The following is an 18,278-nucleotide window of genomic DNA, read 5'->3' on the forward strand; positions in this document are numbered from 1 at the left end:
AATGTGATGTGATGTTATTGTGTGATTTGTGATGCTGTGTGATGTGATGTTAGTGTGTGATGTGATGCTGTGTGATGTGATGCTATTGTGTGCTGTAATTGTTTAATGTGATGCTATGTGATGTGATGTTAGTGTGTGATGTGATGCTGTGTGATGTGATGTTATTGTGTTATGTAATTGTTTAATGTGATGTGATGTTATGTTATTCTGTGATTTGTGATGCTGTGTGATGTGATGCTAATGCTACTGTGTGATGTAATTGTTTAATGTGATGCTATGTGATGTGATGTTAGTGTGTGATGTGATGCTGTGTGATGTGATGCTATTGTGTGATGTACGTGTTTAATGTGATGTTAGTGTGTGATGTGATTGTGTGATGTAATTGTTTAATGTGCTGTTAGTGTGTGATGTGATGCTATTGTGTGATGTAATTGTTTAATGTGATGCTATGTGATGTTAGTGTGTGCTGTGATTGTGTGATGTAATTGTTTAATGTGATGCTATGTAATGTGATGTTAGTGTGTGATGTAAGTGTTTAATGTGATGTTAGTGTGTGATGTGATGCTATTGTGTGATGTAATTGTTTAATGTGATGTTATGTGAATTGATGTTAGTGTGTGATGCTATGTAATGTGATGTTAGTGTGTGGTGTTTAATGTGATGTTAGTGTGTGATGTGATGCTATTATGTGACGTAATTGTTTTATGTGATGTAATTGTTTAATGTGATGCTATGTAATGTGATGTTAGTGTGTGATGTGATGCTATTGTGTGACGTAATTGTTTAATGTGATGCTATGTAATGTGATGCGATGTTAGTGTGTGATGCTGTGTGATGTGATGCTAATGCTATTGTGTGACGTTATTGTTTAATGTGATGCTGTGTTGTTGTTGTGTGACGTGATGTTAGTGTGTGATGTTACAGGATGTTAGCATGTGATTTTGTTTGACGTGATGCTGTGTAATGTGAGGATGCTGCGTGATGTGATGTAATTGTGTGATGTGATGTTATTTTGTTATGTGATGTTAGTGTGTGTTGTCATGCTGTGTGATGTAATACTATTATGTAATGTAACTGTTTAACGTGATGGTGCTGTGTGAGGTTACATGTGGTGTTCGTGTGAGATGTGAGAGATGTGATTATGTGATTTGATCGTGCGTGATCTTACTGGACTCAAGCGTCGTCCCATGAGCCGTCATGCTCCACGTGCTGCTCCTGCGGCTCTTGGTCACCATGACAGAGAACTCATACAATGTGTTGGGTTTAAGACCAGTGACCGTGTGAAACAGAGATGTTGTGTTTGCCATCTGTTGAAAAATAATCATTTCCATTATATAACAACAATATTTTTTTTGTTTTAAATGTTTTATATTTAATTTCAAACATTGAGCCAAGTCTTTGCCTTCATCCCAATTCGTCTACCTATACCAGTGTTTTCCAACCCTGGTCCTCGGGCACCCCCTCCCAGAAAGTTTTAGATGTCTCCTTATTAACACACCTGATTTAACTCATCAGCTTGTTAGGGACACATGTTTACCATTTTGGAAGGAGGCTGATGAGTCGAATCAGGTGTTTTAAATAAGGAGACATCTAAAACTTTCTGGGAGGGGGTGCCCGAGGACCAGGATTGGGAAACACTGACCTATACTATGCCCTACGTACTGTGTTTGTTACGGGAACATACAGTATAAACATTTGAGTACATTAAAAGAGATGTGACACACCAAGTCTAATTTCGACTAATGCAGATTGGGATCAGATTCCCATTCACTTGAATGCATTCTAATAGATTGTACACTAGGGGGCACCCTATGCACAAAAACATAAAATCTGCAATTTACAATGACAGTCCATTGTGAAAGAGACAGAACTTCAATAACCTATTTAGAAGTTTACATCATGTACAATGAAGGCCAAACAAATCGATGATACTAAACAGAGCTCCCCGCTGAGGGATATCTGATACCTTATATTTAGTGTTGGCGGGGATGTTGGTCTTCCATCTGATGGTATAATATCTGGAATCGGTGATCTTCTGGTTCTTCGAGAGCGAGTTGTCGGCCCAGCTGACTTTGATGGTGTCCTGGCTGAGGACGGAGGCCTGAACGCCCACCGGGGGCAGCATGGGTGAAGGGTCGGGAGCTGGGGTGTATGGGTTATTGAAAAGTTCATAAAAATCAATGTCAGGGTCAATGGGGTCTGATAGCAGACATGGACAGATGAGCCAAGCGTAATTCATATTGAAGGAATGCAATGGAGAACAGACAACGATTAAAATCAAGGGTTAAATAAAAATGAAAGGATTGGTGGGGTGCAATGGAGTGAAAGGAGAAATAAAAGACAAAGAGAGAGATTATTAGAAACATACAAGCTCAAGTCACTATTCACATTGATATTTTCTGTGTGTAACATTGACTGACTTTCATTGCAAACTCTTAACCAGCATGCAAACTATCTCATTTCTGGGTCACATCTTATCAATCGTGTCAAAACATCGGCGTAAAGCCCAGCGTTGAGCTACATCTAACAGCTGTATCTGCCGTGATTCTCCACCCACAGACTTTAAAACAGTAAAGTCAGAGCTGACGGCGCGGCGGGGGTCCGCTAACAGCCCACTCGCACGTCTCAGGCGTCTGACGGAAAGAAAGTTCTGGATTGATGAAGAAACTGAAACGTACGCACATAAGCGTTGTAAGTTTCAGCGTATGCTTGTGTGACACATCAAGTGTCCCAGAACTGAGGTGGAGGAGTCGCACGTTTGTTTGGTTTTTATTCGCCTTACATTTAACACTCCATCACAGAGCGAGTTGTATTTTGTCTCCGCTACACGACAGCTTGATAAGACTTCGTGGCCTGCTAGAAACTTCCATTCATCAGTGTTGCCATTGCACTGCGAATTAATTTTAAATGCGGGGACACTTCATGTGTAACGGTAGATAAGACGGTCATGTGATGCACATAAAGCAGAAGCAGTTCATCATGTTACATGTGCTTCAACAAGATATTCATTTAAATACACAAATCCATCACAAGAGGTGTAAACATCTCCACAAGCTGTGTTAATACTCTACTCCTGCAACCAAATTTACATTTAAAAACGTCTAAAAGCCGTTCAAACAGCCCAGAGGTCAGTGGTTCTCAAACCCCTTTTTATGTGGGGCGCGTCACTTTGCGCCCCAAAAGGAAAATTCATGACATAAACAATTAAACAAAACATATAAAATGATACAACGTTGCCTTGTTGGTTATTAGCATTATTTTTCCGAAGTTTGATTACACATAATGTATGATCAATTTTATTTTATTTTATAAAATGTCACCATGGTGCCCCCTGGCACCATCTTGCGCCCGCCTCCTAGTTTGAGAACCACTGGTTTAGGCTAAAACAAGGCCTGTCAGTAAAATTGAATAGACGTCTAACTGTAGCCCAAAAATAAATGAACCCATTGAAGTCACTGTTGACTTTGCTTACATGAAGACATCTCGCTAGAAGTGGGTTACTCATAGCTCGACTATATCGGGTCTATAGTTAACCTAGATGATGACACTAAAACCCTCAAACCCAGAGATAAAATGACAAATCAAACACATGAAGACTTCTTCTGAAATTATGTGTCAGACAAAATATAATCAGATTAAAGTACCAAGTAACTCATTACTTTACAAAATGAGATCTGAGGCTGAATATATTTCGACTCTGTCTCTGTGTTTGCTCAGGGAATTTGACTCAGACCCTTAATTGGATGATTCACCATTTCCTCCAATCAGGAAACAGATCAAAGTATTGATTCCCATGTTAACAGTCAGTCCACAAACACATTCACTCAATACAAACAATCAATAGGTTAAAGACATTTTCGGTTCGTGTGTTTTTCATCTTACCAGACTGTGGCCTGGTCGTGGCACTGTTGTAGATGGGAATCCCTTCACCCATGTTGTTGAACGCCTTCAGCGTGATGACGTAATGTGAACCAGGATCTGAAAAAGAAAACCTCTTTTAACGTAAAACTCGGAAGACAGACTTCGGCAACCTTTCCACTGTACACGACAAACCGATGGCCGATAAACCGAAAAGCATTCATTCCCTATGGAAAGTCGCAAAGGGGCTGCATGAGGTGACGACCATCTACGGATGTAGAATAATAATTTTTTTTAACTTAACTCCTTCCCTTGCCATCGAGGAGTTATCTCGTCAATTAAGAGAAAACATTTGCATGAAAAAAAACGTGTTCCTCATGAGCTCTTATGGTTATCTGTAATACCGGGATTATCCAACGTACTTACCCAATTTATAAAAAACTTGAAGCAAAAAATTATGTATTAATTTTATACTTTGTGTATGCTTTTGATAATCATTCTAAATTTGATCTCTAACAAAATTCCATTACAAAAATGCAATTATTTCAGCTTTTTACTAAAAAAAAATATTTTTAAAGACAAATACCCATATTTAAGAGTTTATAAGCTGAGAAAAAATATAGATAGGATGAAACGGCTTTTTCCCATTTTGTTTGTTTATTGTTTGTTTGAAAGCAGTGGGTCTGTTCTTTCATTTTATATATTTGTGTGTTTATATATTTTTAGAAGAATATTTTCCTAGAAGGCATTTTGTGAAACTTTTGTGAAAATCACAAAAAAGCTAGTGGGCAACTTAAATTAAAAAAGGCTGGCGGGGAATGAGTTAAAATAACACCGACCCGATGTGATATATTTCAATGCATTACAATCAAAAACTGTGTGTTAGGTGAAATTGATCAATCTTTTTTTGTTCAACTTTATCAGTAACACTTGAATCCTTTAAAAACTGATTACTGACAATTAATAAATTATTTATACATTATTATTTTTAATCTCTATATGTTCTCTCCAAAAATATTGCCGGTCTTTGTCATACATGCATAGCTGTTTATTATTTTATTTATTTGTATTCCTTTATTTATTTGTAGATTAAAGGCTCTTCCGCTAGAATGAGTTTCTCTCCCATGTTGGCACGGATTTATGATTAAATTGAAATTTCATGACGTCTGCCACTAGGTGGCGAACTCCGACGGTCGTGTCCGAATGTTGTGTACAGTGGAAAGGTGGCATTTGAGGTAAATACTGTCATGTTCGTTTAAATTTGTTCACACTAATGCTGAGTTCAGACTGCACAATTTTAGCCCTGATTTTGACTCGCCGACAGGTTTTGAAAAAAATCGTAGACAAATGCCCGAAATTGATGCTCATGCACGCAGTGTGAATGATCAAAGACGCGTTCTGAGAGAGTTGGCAACACCTGTGAGATATCTGGAATGCTAGATATCTGAACCTGTTGGCCATTCAAAATCATGCCGTGTGAAATGTGTTTTGACTGAAAATAACATCGGCGATGACCTACAGCCAATGAGAGAGCAACATACAGGGCAGCTGGAAGTTCGGGGAGGAGTCTCCCTAACCATTTCCTCCTTCATAATCTTTATTTCTTTTTCTTCTTTCTGCTGGAAACGAAAGCACATGCAATTTGTATGGCAAGCTTCATGCGGGCTATCATTTTTAATAATAATCCCTCACGTGAGAACTCCGGTCTTGCACGTGTGACCTCGCGTTGTTTCCTTCGCGTCACTTCTCGCGTGCGCTTGGTTGTGAGATGTAGTTTCCGGACCGGGACAAAGTTGTCGCCGATTCTTCCAATGGTAAAGTCATGCGGTGTGAAACCCCCTGTCGCCAATCCATCATGCAGTCTGAAAACATCAGCGACTGAACACTACCCCGGATAGTCAGGCATAAGGGGCAACCCTTCTGGTCTCTCTCGTGAATCCAACATGGAAGTGACTTAAACTGCAATTCATCGACTGGCCGCTTGAGGGAGTCAAGCCCATAGACCCCCCACTTTTAAAATGCCAAACTTTACAGCAGAATTAATATTTTTACAGCCTGGTACAAAAAGTGATTTTGGTCTACATAGCTAATTTTGCCCTTCATGACAACTGTGAGGGGGTAATTTTTTTGTAACTTTTTAAAATTAAATAAAGCCTTAATGTTTTGCATAATTAAGGGTGTGGCCACTTGAGTGACAGGTGAATTGCTGCTGCTGTCTCTACTGTTGAGCTAAGTGGGCGTGGTTTCCGCAACCAGACACCTCAGCGCCACCCACATTCTGTCTCTTTGCCCATTTTCGGTTATTGATGAGTGCCGCGCGGCAAAGATGGCGATAGCAGGCTCCGTCCACTTTGGGCATCAAAAATGCTCTTCAGAAACACTATGTCCATATTTTATACAGTCTATGGTTTACACCTTACAGAAAATATGTGTTGATAGTTTAAAAGACAGGAATGACAATATTTGATGGTGTGGAAAGAGATGTTCTCTAAGATTCTCATTGGTCTACAGATAGATATATGCAGATGCTCACCGAGGTTATCGATACTGTAGAAACGCTGCTTGTAGTCCAGAGTGACCGTGTGGGCATGAGGGCTTCCGATACCATAGCCGATCTTATAACCTCGAACTAAAATCTCCTGGGTATTTGGTGGAGTCCAACTCACCACGATTCTGTTCACCAGCGGACGAACGTGTAGCGAACTCGGGACACCTGGCACCTGCGATTCTGTTAAACAAGCAGCAAACACAAGCTTAACTTTTAATGCAAGTTAATTTTTACTCACTTTATTTAGCCAGACTGGATTTCACTTTGCAAGTAGTAAAGTACTTTTAAGTATTCTGTACAATCACTATTAGAATATTATATATATTCATATTTCAAAAACCATTTCAACCAATCAATATGCATACCACAGGGACTTGTAGGCAATTTTAGCCTTCACACAATTTGAAAAATCTATATGATAGAGTTTGTATTAAAATCTTATTGCATACTATCCATTTGACTTGATCAAAGATCTGGTGGGGCTGATAGTATGCAAATCTGCATTTAGCATTTGCAAATTATGCAAATTAGCACTCATGACTTGGCGACTCCCACAGAGGTTTGTCTTTTTTATTGCAGATTCCTAAAAACCCAACATGTGCTTGAATCAATGTTCGCTTTCAAGCAGGACCAAACCAAGAGGAACGTTACAAAGCAATTTTGAAGTAAAAGCTAAAGATTAATGAAGGTTTGCAGCATTATAACGCAGGTAGAGTCACACGTCAGCAGTATAGCACAAATTCATTACGCTACAGCCAGCAAACGGCTATAACAGCAAGAAAATCCATTCAGATTTGTTTTGGCAAGCTTAAAAGCAAAGCTTGTGCGTATCTTGTTCCACGGACAGCATCGTTTTATTAGCAAAACCATTTGAATTCATCTAAGGGCCTGGAGTTAATGCCCGTTCTGATTTATAAGGCAACGCTGGCAATTTTCTACAAACCTTCTGGTTTTGGAGTCATTAAACAGACTCATTATTTCAAACACTGGCCTGTTTGTGAAGTTAATTCAAGTAGGAGAGGATGAACGGAGACATTAGAGCTTCTGAGCGATGCTTTAGTCTGCCTGTCGAAGAGCTCGACTCATATTAGCAGACGGAAATGAGTCCAAAGAGATCACACAAACACGCATGCGAACACACACACACACAGTGACTGGATTCCTTCAAATATCCAATTCTGACAATACAAGCTATTAATCTAACATAGTCTGAACTTCAGCTGAAAAGTCTTGTGTCTGTTTGATTCAGCACTGAAATCAATGGCTTACAAACCAGCGGCCTCAACGTGGCATTGAGTTACTGTGTAAATCTCACCAGACCATGCTTGGGTTATATTTCAAGGTTTTCATACTGTATTTAATAAATTCATAGTTTTCATAAAAGATAACCTAATTTTAAGACCATCAGTTGTTTTGCAATTGACATTGATATCATAATTCAAATTCTCATTTGCATAATGCACAAAATCATGTTAACGTGAAAACAAATCTATAGAAAAAATTATATAGTCAATACAATAACGTGTAATATATTGTTTATAATAATAATAATATTGATAATGTATATAATAATATAGAATAATGTAAATATTATATATTAACATTGTTATACAGTAGTATTTAGCGTAGTATTTTATTATAGTGTACGTTATTTTTGTGTACGTAAATTAAAGTGGTTTTTTAATTTTGTCGAACATTTAGAAAAAAAATTTGTATGAAAGTTTAACTTGAATCATGATTTGATCGTGAACACATCCCTATGCACATTTCACGCACAATTTCGTGCATACACATCGAAAATTCTTCCCGCAGTCGGGAGAAAATGTGCTTAAAAACTTAAATGTTAAAACGTAGTAAAAGAAGTAAACGTTTTAAATGGCTTTCTTTGGATATGGGTGTGAAATGACCCAGACATTTCAAATCAAACATTTAAACACCTACAGTATTTGAAGAGTTTCGTTGCGAAACGAGATAACTCAGTTTTTTAACATTTTTGTCAAAATATGTTTATTATTATGTTATCATATTATTATTTTGTTTTATGGTGCTACTTAGCTGGTAAGAAGGTTTAAATCAAAACAAACCAACTGCAGTTGAATTGATATTAATTGGAATGCACAACCAAAAAATGAGATTTGCAACGAAACTCTTTATTTGTTCTTTTCACCTGCAAAAAGCAACAAAAACAAACAAAGGCTATCCGTACATGACAACGATGTAATAAAAAAATGGAAAAAAGTTATTATTTCGCACTAAAAATTTCTTGTAAACACGACAATAATGTCAAACACATCCGCATTTACACATATCCATGAAGACGACTATACGCTGTATTACATGCACCAGACCAGTAGTTGGCGACGTTACCCTGTAAAGAAACACTACACGCCTGCGCAAATACTGTACTTTCCGGACTATAAGCGGCATCATTCAAAAATCGTCATTAAAACATATATAACAATAGACTATACATCGCGTTTATTTAGAAAAAACAGACATTTAATCTGGAAAGGCAAGTTATTCAACTAAACAATAGCAAACAGAACAGCAAGCTGAATAGATTTCTGTACGTTAGAGTAATATTATCAGTTATTTAAATGATAAACCATAACATACAAACTTACCTGGAAGGTTGAATCGACTAAATTAACCGAACAAGCCAACTAGCGTGAGGTTTGCATACTCGTCATTCCGCATCACTGAATCCATTGAATTACATAAATACAGAAGCAGCGTATAGCGGACTCTCGCGGCTGTAGACGGTAATGTTGTCTCTTGCCTCATAAATGTCAAAATTTATTCATACTGACTTACAAGACGCACCTGACTATAAGACGCAGCACCAGCCAAATTATGAAAAAAAATGCGACTAGTAAACAAAAAAATACGGTATGTGTTCTTTAACAGATCGATAAAATCAAGAAGGCAAAAGCATTGAATAGTTTTGTTTAGACAGTGAGGTAGGTTTAAGACCCTGGACTATAAATCAACAAAATAAAGTAAACTTGGTTAAAAAAGCATTAGTATCGTGAGCACTACAAATAGTCCTGTAGGCCGCCATTGTTGCTTTGGTTATACTTGCGCATGCCTATAGACTGAAATAACACATGCGCATGACGTTGCCGTTATCGCAGATTCACGTTTACATAGTTTACGTAGTCGACAAAGCAAAGATCAAAAACTTCCACTTTGGAACCCATCTTTAAAAGTTTGCGTTTTCACAGTCGATTTCAAGCGAACAGCTAAACTGCATGAAAACGTTTCCATTTATGAATAAAATCATTGCCCCAAGAGCCGAGTTGTGATTATCCGAGCACACAGAGGAATCATTTCATTATAAATTATCTCAAGGTTAAAATGAATTTCAATTGTTGTAACTGACTCAGCAATGATGTGCCGAAGTGAAATGTGCCGCCAGGGTTGTAGCATCAAACAGACACATTAAACCTAATCATTTAAATGGTTTATTTATATAACAATACAAGTGCGTTAAACAAAGAATACCCAGAATTCCTCTCTACGCCTTAGATGAGAACTGTGACTGTCAGATAGGATTTAATAGACTCCTCTTGTCCCATGACAGGAAGATGAGGTGAATTATGCAGCGGGTCTTTCAGTATTGATGGGTTACAGTCTGTCTAGCCATCATCTTTTGATCTGCGAAAATAACACGTTCCCTTGCCACATTTGGGCCAAACAAATCTGGCACTTCATATCAACCTCATCTGAGACTCTGAGAGAGATTTTAGCAGCAGGACAGAAAGTGAAAGTGATGTAATGACCAATGCATAGTAACCCATGCAGCGCCCAACTCTCTAACCATTGGGCCACGACGAGGGTCCTAAAATGCTTTCGGTATGAAGAACGAGGTTTGTTTTAAGTCTTACCGTCCAGGTCATTCTCGAAGGTTTCCGCTGCGATCCAGTCTGTCGCCGGCCCAGACCCGTTTACATTAGTGGCCAAAACTCTGAATGTGTAAATCTTCCCTTTCTCCAAACCTTAAACACCACAAAGCATTGTGCAAAACTCAACACCAAGTCATTGCTATGAACATTTCTGAGTTTTTAGGGTGTCAGGAAACCCTAATAATTACGTAATAATAGTTATGTACTGGTGTATGCGTACCATCAATAGGCTGAAAGAGTTGTGTGGTTGTGATCTCCACCGAATCTGCCCTCTTCAGACCTTTACGATAGCGTAATTTATACCCCGTCAGTTCTCCATTCATAGTGCCAAGTGGAGGCGGCTGCCATCGGACCATGATGCACTGGGGTACAAAAACTGAGTTTTAATTGAGCTGCGCTGAGGATATTACATAAACGTCTAGAGGTATGAAGTTCTTCAGGTGAACCAAAAACTGTGTGTCAGCCAGAAATCTGTCAGAGGAAGCGCTGCCATGTGTCACCACTTAATTTAAAATAGACAGCCGGGAGACGCGCTGCCTTCAGGCTATGCAATAATGAATGAAAATCAAGAACCCGTCATGCAACAAGAGAGCTGATCTAAGATCAGCTTTGACTGCCTAAACAAAAATAACAATTTTGATAGTGAGAAATAAAGGTACCATGAGATATACAAATGAAAAGCAATGTCAGAAATAAACTTTTTATTAAGAGCAATACTGGAAATTAAATAAAGCTCAAAATACTTCATTTAAAAATATAACCATTCGCAATAACCAGGCTTAAAGGGGACATTTCACAAGACTTTTTTCAAAATGTGAGATAAATCTTTGGTCTCCCCAGAGTACATATGTAAAGTTTTAGCTCAAAATATAATCTAGATAATTTATTATAACATGTTAAAATTGACACAAATGTGCCGTTTTTGGGTGTGTCCTTTAAAATGCAAATGAGCTGATCTCTGCACTAAATGGCAGTGCCGTGGTTGGACAGTGCAGATTAAGGGGCGGTATTATCCCCTTCTGACATCACAAGGGGAGCCAGATTTGCTTGCAGAAAATATGTTTACTAAAACTAACTTTTTTCTAGGTTAATAGAAGCACTGGGGACCCAATTATAGCACTTAAACAAGTCAGATTTTCATGATATGTCCCCTTTTTAAAGGGATAGTTCACCCAAAAATTTAAATTCTGTCATCATTTACTCGCCCTCAAATTGTTTAAATCGTGTACATTATTCTTATCCCTTTAATTCACTTACTAAAAATATCTTTAATTACAGCTGAAATTTGGTTAGTTGTGAACAGTTGAGTTATAAAATGACCGATGTCAAAACTGATACTGATGCAATATAATGAAATATAGTGCATCATTAAATCATAGAAAAAAATCATAAAAAACACAAAATTGTGGTAACATTTAAAAAAAATGCATTCAAGCATTGGCAACACTATATCTAAAAGTGACATGAAGGGGAAACATAAATGCTTTAAAATGTGTTAAACACTGTTATTCAGACAAATCAAAGGGAAAGGGATGCACCAAGGGATGCACCGAAACTTCGACAACCAACATTATTCGGCCGAAAATAGCAAAAAACGAATTGTCGTTATTCAGCCGAACAAGTGAAAAGGCCGAACTAATTTTACCTAACAGTAAGGATATTAGTAACCAGTAACTATTAGTAATAGTAACCAGGGCAGAGTGAGAGACGAGCAAATGCAGCAGAACATGTTGGCAAAAAGTCCGAAAAAAACGTGAAAACATATAGCACTACAATTTTTAATTATACTCAAAATCAAGACATCCCGATACACCATGCAGCGTATGAGGAGGACACGGCGGCGGCGATCCTGGGTGTCAGCTTGAATGCACAAAGAAACGAGAGACTTTAGCTTTTATCTTCTGATGTCATAGAACGATGAAGAGCATCAGCAGTACGTAATAAAAACTTCCTACAACTAGTAAAGTCCTACAATGACAAACATGCTTACATTAAACCAGAAATTTTAACAATAAGCTCTTTTAAGTTATTAACAATAAGCTTTTTGTCAGACCGCTTTGTTGAGCGCTTTTTAATCTCCTGTCAATCTTGTCACTCCGTCCGCAGTCCGAGATGCAGAAGCCCCTCCCATGACGCGAATTTCCGCGTCTCAATGACTAGAATTTCACACACGGCTTTCAAGCGCAAATGAAGCGAGTAAACTTAAAATGTTCAAGTGGCAAACTAGACGCGGTAGACGCGAATTTGACACCTCAAACGCGGCTGGTGTGAACCCACTGTAATGAAAAGGATATTTGCATTTATTAATATCCGTTTTCCAAGGACTCATTTGTGTGGTCGAATGTAAATAAAAGAGTTTTAACAAGTTATATATATATTTATCTGATCAGAGAAGTGACCAGGTGTAAAAAGGCCCTATAATGACTGCTGGAATGTTAAAAATGTTTATTGTTAAATAATGTGAAATAAATATTGCAAAAAGGACATTCTGAAAATGTAACCTGTGCAATGGTGAGAAAATAAAAAATGAAAGTTCGGTATTCGGCCTTCGGCAAAGTTTTTCATTTTATTCAGCTTCGGCCAAGAATTTTCCTTTCGGTGCATCCCTAGTTATGGAGTCAATGGTGATCATCTAAAGGCTTAAAAATAAACATATATGGGGTTCAAACCATTATGTCACAGCACCAAGGATTTTATTAGCAGCTTACCGTTGAGTTCAAGACCTCCAGTGTGAGATTCTGCGGCGGGGCGCTCGGTACTGAAAAACAAAATGCATTTAGTACTGACACACATAACAACAGAGACCACAGTACCACACGACATCCCCATACGACCCTGAGCTTCCATCATTGATAGCGCGACTAAAATAATTGGCTTATCCGCTGAGACCGGCATACAGAAAATCCTCAACGGTGACGTTTTATCGCCTTTATTCTGCTTATCATACGCTTCCTGTTCAACTGAACATTTATGGCAGACGTGTTAGTAGCCGTCGTAACGGAGCTGATGAGCATTGATGCCGATGTTAGCGCTTCGCTTTAATAAAAGTCTTCATTATCTTATTTAAACCGAGCTGTGTTTTTCTGCTTTCTCTTGACACGTCCCCAGTCAATGCGCCTGTGTTTGTGATTTTAACACCAGCTGTCATACGCTCGCTGTTTTCCTGTAGCTCTTTTTAATGCAGGACGTCTCCTTCATGATTCAGTTTCAACATCCCACAGAGATACGAGGATAAGAGAGAGCGAGAGACAAAACCTCTGCATCATAGCTGCAAAGCGGTTAGTGGAAGATCTGTATGTATTATTCACATTTACTTTTTACCGTAAACATTTGCCTTCCTAACATTGTATTGCAGCCTTAGCGTGAACGTGTTTGCATGCCGCTCACACGCTGGTTGTTTACCGCAGAAAACTCATGATTGACAGCTCTCATATCAACTGCGACACGACAACATGCTCAAGAATACAAGATCAATTCACTGACAGATCTGTATGAAGTATGAAATCTTCATCAAAGCATTAGCGCTTTAAAGATCTGTTTGAAGTACGAGTCAGAAACGATTTTAATCAGGAGTCTCACCGTCAGACAGCGTTCGGACTGTAACGTCTTCTGTGGAAACTCCAGGACCGTGCTTGTTGAACGCCACCACTCTGAAACTGTACTCTGTGAACTTCTTGAGTCCTGTCATAGTGTAAGACAGACCCGTCACATCTGTGTCCTGTGAAAGACGAAGACAGAAATTTACTGAAAGAACCATGACATTGAATTATTAAAGGGCTGATCGTCTACAACCTGGACACGTCAATCTTTAAGATTTTTCAAGAATCAAGTCAGTAACACCATGGCAATTAGTATGTTAGTTATTACAATGGGTACATGTTAAGCAAACAAATGTTACTACCTTGGTACATGTCCCAAAAGATCAAAAAAGGCATTGCAATGGGACCAACCCCAAAAAACATGGAAGTATGCTATGCACACACCAAAAGTGATGAGTAGATTACATAAGATGTCAATGCAAAGACACTTGACCAGTTAAAAGACCAGTTAGCGAAAAGCACATCCAGTTTGACCCATCCAGATGTATCGCAAAATAAAAGAAAGCATGTCTAATGTAATGTTTTTATTTACGTGAATGATGCAAAACAAGAAATCTAGAGCGAGGAATGGGATGTGAATGTTTGCTTTGCTTTTGGTGTGAAGCTGAAAATTAAATGCTGTAACCACAAAGATTATTCAAGTTTTTCCAATTTAGTTTCAATAATGTGTGTGGGCTGGTGAGTAGTTTGTAATACATCAAATGTGGAGAAAAATCTGGTTTTATATAATATGAGGCCATTGCATGCTTTAAAATAAAAGTTCTTTAAAGTCTGATATTAAATACTTAGTTTATTAACCACTCACCGAATTTGAATGATTAAAAAAAACTGCCAAATAAATAAAACAGGTTATCAAAATCTTAAAAAAATTGGCAGGATTCTCTGCTCTCAAACACTGGGGGCATGTCCATTGTCAGCAATGAAATCACGCCCACCCATGCGAAAGCTGCCAGTTTCTCTTAACTTTCAAATACAGCTACAACCTGAATGGATGCACGTGACTGTGTTAGGGGCGGGGCCATGCTCAGTGTGTCATCAAGCCACCGCCCAAATAATCCTTAACATAGGAATGTGAATAAACTGTTTAACGGTGTAGCTCCACAATTTAGTACTATATAGTTCATGTTTCGTAACACATTTCTAACATCTATAATGTGTTTAGAAGCAATTCTTTAAACGTGCAGTGTGTAAATTTTAGCAGCATCTAGTGGTGAGGTTGCGAATTGCAACCAACGGCTCAGTCCACTGCTCACCCCTTGCTTTTGAAACACATTCGAGAAGCTACGGTAGCCGCCACCGGAAAAACATGTCATCGTCGGAGACAATTTAGTAAAAAAGTTTGTCCGCTAAGGGCTTCTGTAGAAACATGGCGGCACAAAATGGCGACTTCCACGTAAGGGGACCCTCTGTGTATGTAGATACAAACGTCTCATTATAAGGTAATAAAAACATAACGGTTCATTATAAAAAGGTCTTTATACACATTTCTGCATTTCTGTCAAGAGATCCTAAAAATTACACACTGCACCTTTAAAGGTTCTTCATCAAACTGCATTGTTCTGTAAAGAACATCTGATGTACTTTCTTGCGCAAAAATATTTTTCGTAGCGAAAAAAGGTTCTCCAGACAAAAACATTTATATGAAGCGTTGACTGAAATGTTCTTAGAGGAAACAAAAATGTTTCTACTATGGCATCACTGCGAAGAAGTGCAAAAGAGAAACATACAAGTCTGAAAAACATCTCTAAACGTCACCTGTTCAGAATCTTGGCCTTTCTCGCTGTAGAAGATTTTATAGGTCTGGATCTCGCCGTTTCCTGTGACCGGTCTCTCCCAGCTCAGTGTGATCGTTGTGGTCCCAACAGACAGCACTTGCAGATTCGGAGCCGGTCCGGGTAGTTGAACTGAGAGACAGAAAACAGGCAGTTTACACCTTGTATTAAGATGCGTTTTGGTCGATCTGATCACAAGTGGACGCACCTACATACAGATGAAAAGGGGGTGTGAAATGTTATGAGCTCGTCCACTTTTGACCACATTTAGAGTTAGGGGCGGTTCACATTTCGCGTCTAAAACCGCGTGGAAAACGCGACCATCGGTTGATTGTTGTCACATGACCTGCGGTGCGCTTGCAGCATTTTGAAAAGTTGGAATGTTTCTAACTCGATGCGGTGCGGAAGTGCCTGGAAAAACGAGCGTGTTGCACCGCCATGCGCGTCACCTCCATTATGAGCGCGTACCGCGTGCCTACATTTGAAATAACAAACTTGAGAACACAAAAGATGCGAGATGTAAATCGCCCCTTAGTCGAAAACGCATTCGACCAGATTGATTTTGTGGTGTAGACGCTCGTGTGTTTGAGCAGCCACATAAGACCGCCTATTCTCCGCCTTTTGATCTAATGTGATCTACAGAGCACAATGTTTTTACATCAGTCCTGACTTCTAGCGTGAACAGACAGTGGTACAGCGCTATCTTTAGGCTGTCATTGATAAAACTGAAGCAGGTGCTTTCCACCTCTTTAATTTTTGTTTAAGTTTGCGAACGTGTAAAAGTTGCGCAACCTCATTTCATCAATTGCGCTGAAACATCAGACTCTGACTTAATATTAGTTTACGCCAATTTAATCTCCCGCTTGCGTTTAAACAAAAGCAGAGGGACTCGCCCACAGACCACTCCGTCAGTAATCAGGACATAAATCGTCGCAAGTGGACAAAAGAGACGGATTAAAAAAACAGATGTAAACGTGAACATGTCTCACTTGTCCACTTGTGATCCAATTAACCAAAATCAGGATTCGTACACATTTTCACCAATACATTTCCATGACTTTTAAGGCAAAAATCATGACCCAGAAAATTCCATGTATACATAATAAAGAATAAAAAATTAGGGGTGCATGATAAATGACGATATACACTAATAATATGTGGCCGATAACTATTCTTAATCACACAGCCGATAATATTCACAGCTATTTCTTGCACTAGGCGTTTGATCAGTAAGTCCTTATCGATCTGAAATCACTGTTAGTTTGAGTTGTTTATAACATGCATTTCACGCAAAAGATCCAAATGCTTGCTTTCAGTACATTTCACGATTTGCCGGTTTCGCACGAAAGTAAACCCGAGCGCACGTTTAAATGCGACTCAAATACCAGATGCCTAGATTACATATACCATATTTACCCAACCAAATCTGTGAGAGAATGCAAAAATATTTAAATATATTTTGTTCTCCAGATAAGTCAAGATAGCCCGACGAGCAGGGCGGAGATGCATTTTGCTTTGGGAGCCCTGAGCTAGCATTCCCTCGACGGGTCTGATCGCAAGATCACCTGATTAAAATTAACATATTTTATATTTACAGTTCTGGAAAATTAAGTTTTAAAATTCCATAACTTTTCCAGGTTTTCCAGGACCGTACGAAACCTGCAAAATGCATCTTATACCAGGTGTAAACAGCCCCTAAGTTACTGTTCAGAGCTACAGCTCCGTACACAGATCTCATCTCACAATTGCAAGATTTTCTGCTTTCATAAAGTTTTACAAACTAAAAGACGAGCATAAGAAAAGCAGCGTCGTCTTCTGTACTCTAGATTTAAGTAGATGTTTGAAAACACAAAGGACCACTGATGTAATTTCCATTGGATATATTTCTACTAGAAGCTTTTTTCTCTTTGACACTTTTATTTCTCTTACTTTCTCAAACTTCAGCGAGCACTGACAGGTTTCAACCCCCCGCAGCGGGATACTTTAAATAACGACAAAATCACATGACAAAAGATGACAATTCAGGCGAGAACGCGGCATCAAAATCCCACTGAAGATTTTTTTTAACGCTTCAAATGAGTGAAATGCATTGTGGTCCACATGTGGGATGCAAAGAAAACAGGGTTTTGACCTAGAAAGGATTCGGAAAGCGTATTGTTTTAATTCAGCTTAGTCAAATAAGCCATATGGTCGGGGACAAAATCACTTCTGATCTTACAAATAAATTCACCAACATCTACACATCTGTTAACTGAAAAAGAAACTGAAAGTTTTTCAGTTACGTTCTTTCACACATCTTTGAGAGGACGAGATCTTCCAAGTTGCACCCGACCGTGGCCATCCATCCCTGGTAAGGGTCCACTTTGTTCCCCAGAGATCATCACTGCATCTCTGACAACCTGTAAGTCACTTAATATTAAAACTAGCTGCCTGTCTCTATCAAAACCTTCCTGACCACCCCAATGTTTACCGTTCCACACACGTCCCAAGTTTTAACAGAAAGAGCTTAATGTGTAGCTCCCAGTCCGCAAAATAAATATTTTCTAGTAAACAAACATGTGGTAGGTTTTGCAAACGCGCTCAAAACAGAGCCGGT

The 18,278-nt window shown here is 38.7% G+C and overlaps 1 protein-coding gene across 6 annotated transcripts in view; it reads right to left on the minus strand.

Annotated features, from left to right (window-relative positions):
• The window catches only part of neo1b (neogenin 1b), a 134,006-nt gene that overhangs the window by 9,348 nt on the left and 106,380 nt on the right, over positions 1–18,278 (minus strand). For 5 of the 6 annotated variants that reach the window (XM_073869022.1, XM_073869024.1, XM_055192218.2 and 2 more), the window contains exons 10-18: positions 15,666–15,814; positions 13,891–14,029; positions 13,020–13,069; positions 10,532–10,673; positions 10,294–10,404; positions 6,392–6,586; positions 3,883–3,978; positions 1,967–2,199; positions 1,169–1,307 (exon numbers count right to left, since the gene is read on the minus strand). In XM_073869022.1, the coding sequence (XP_073725123.1) occupies positions 1,169–1,307; positions 1,967–2,199; positions 3,883–3,978; positions 6,392–6,586; positions 10,294–10,404; positions 10,532–10,673; positions 13,020–13,069; positions 13,891–14,029; positions 15,666–15,814 (1,254 nt within the window). The remainder of the gene's footprint in view (positions 1–1,168; positions 1,308–1,966; positions 2,200–3,882; positions 3,979–6,391; positions 6,587–10,293; positions 10,405–10,531; positions 10,674–13,019; positions 13,070–13,890; positions 14,030–15,665; positions 15,815–18,278) is intronic. The other variant, XM_073869023.1, reaches the window with a different exon arrangement.

The sequence above is a fragment of the Misgurnus anguillicaudatus genome, chromosome 6 (genome assembly GCF_027580225.2).
Source record: "Misgurnus anguillicaudatus chromosome 6, ASM2758022v2, whole genome shotgun sequence".
Taxonomy (NCBI): domain Eukaryota; kingdom Metazoa; phylum Chordata; class Actinopteri; order Cypriniformes; family Cobitidae; genus Misgurnus; species Misgurnus anguillicaudatus.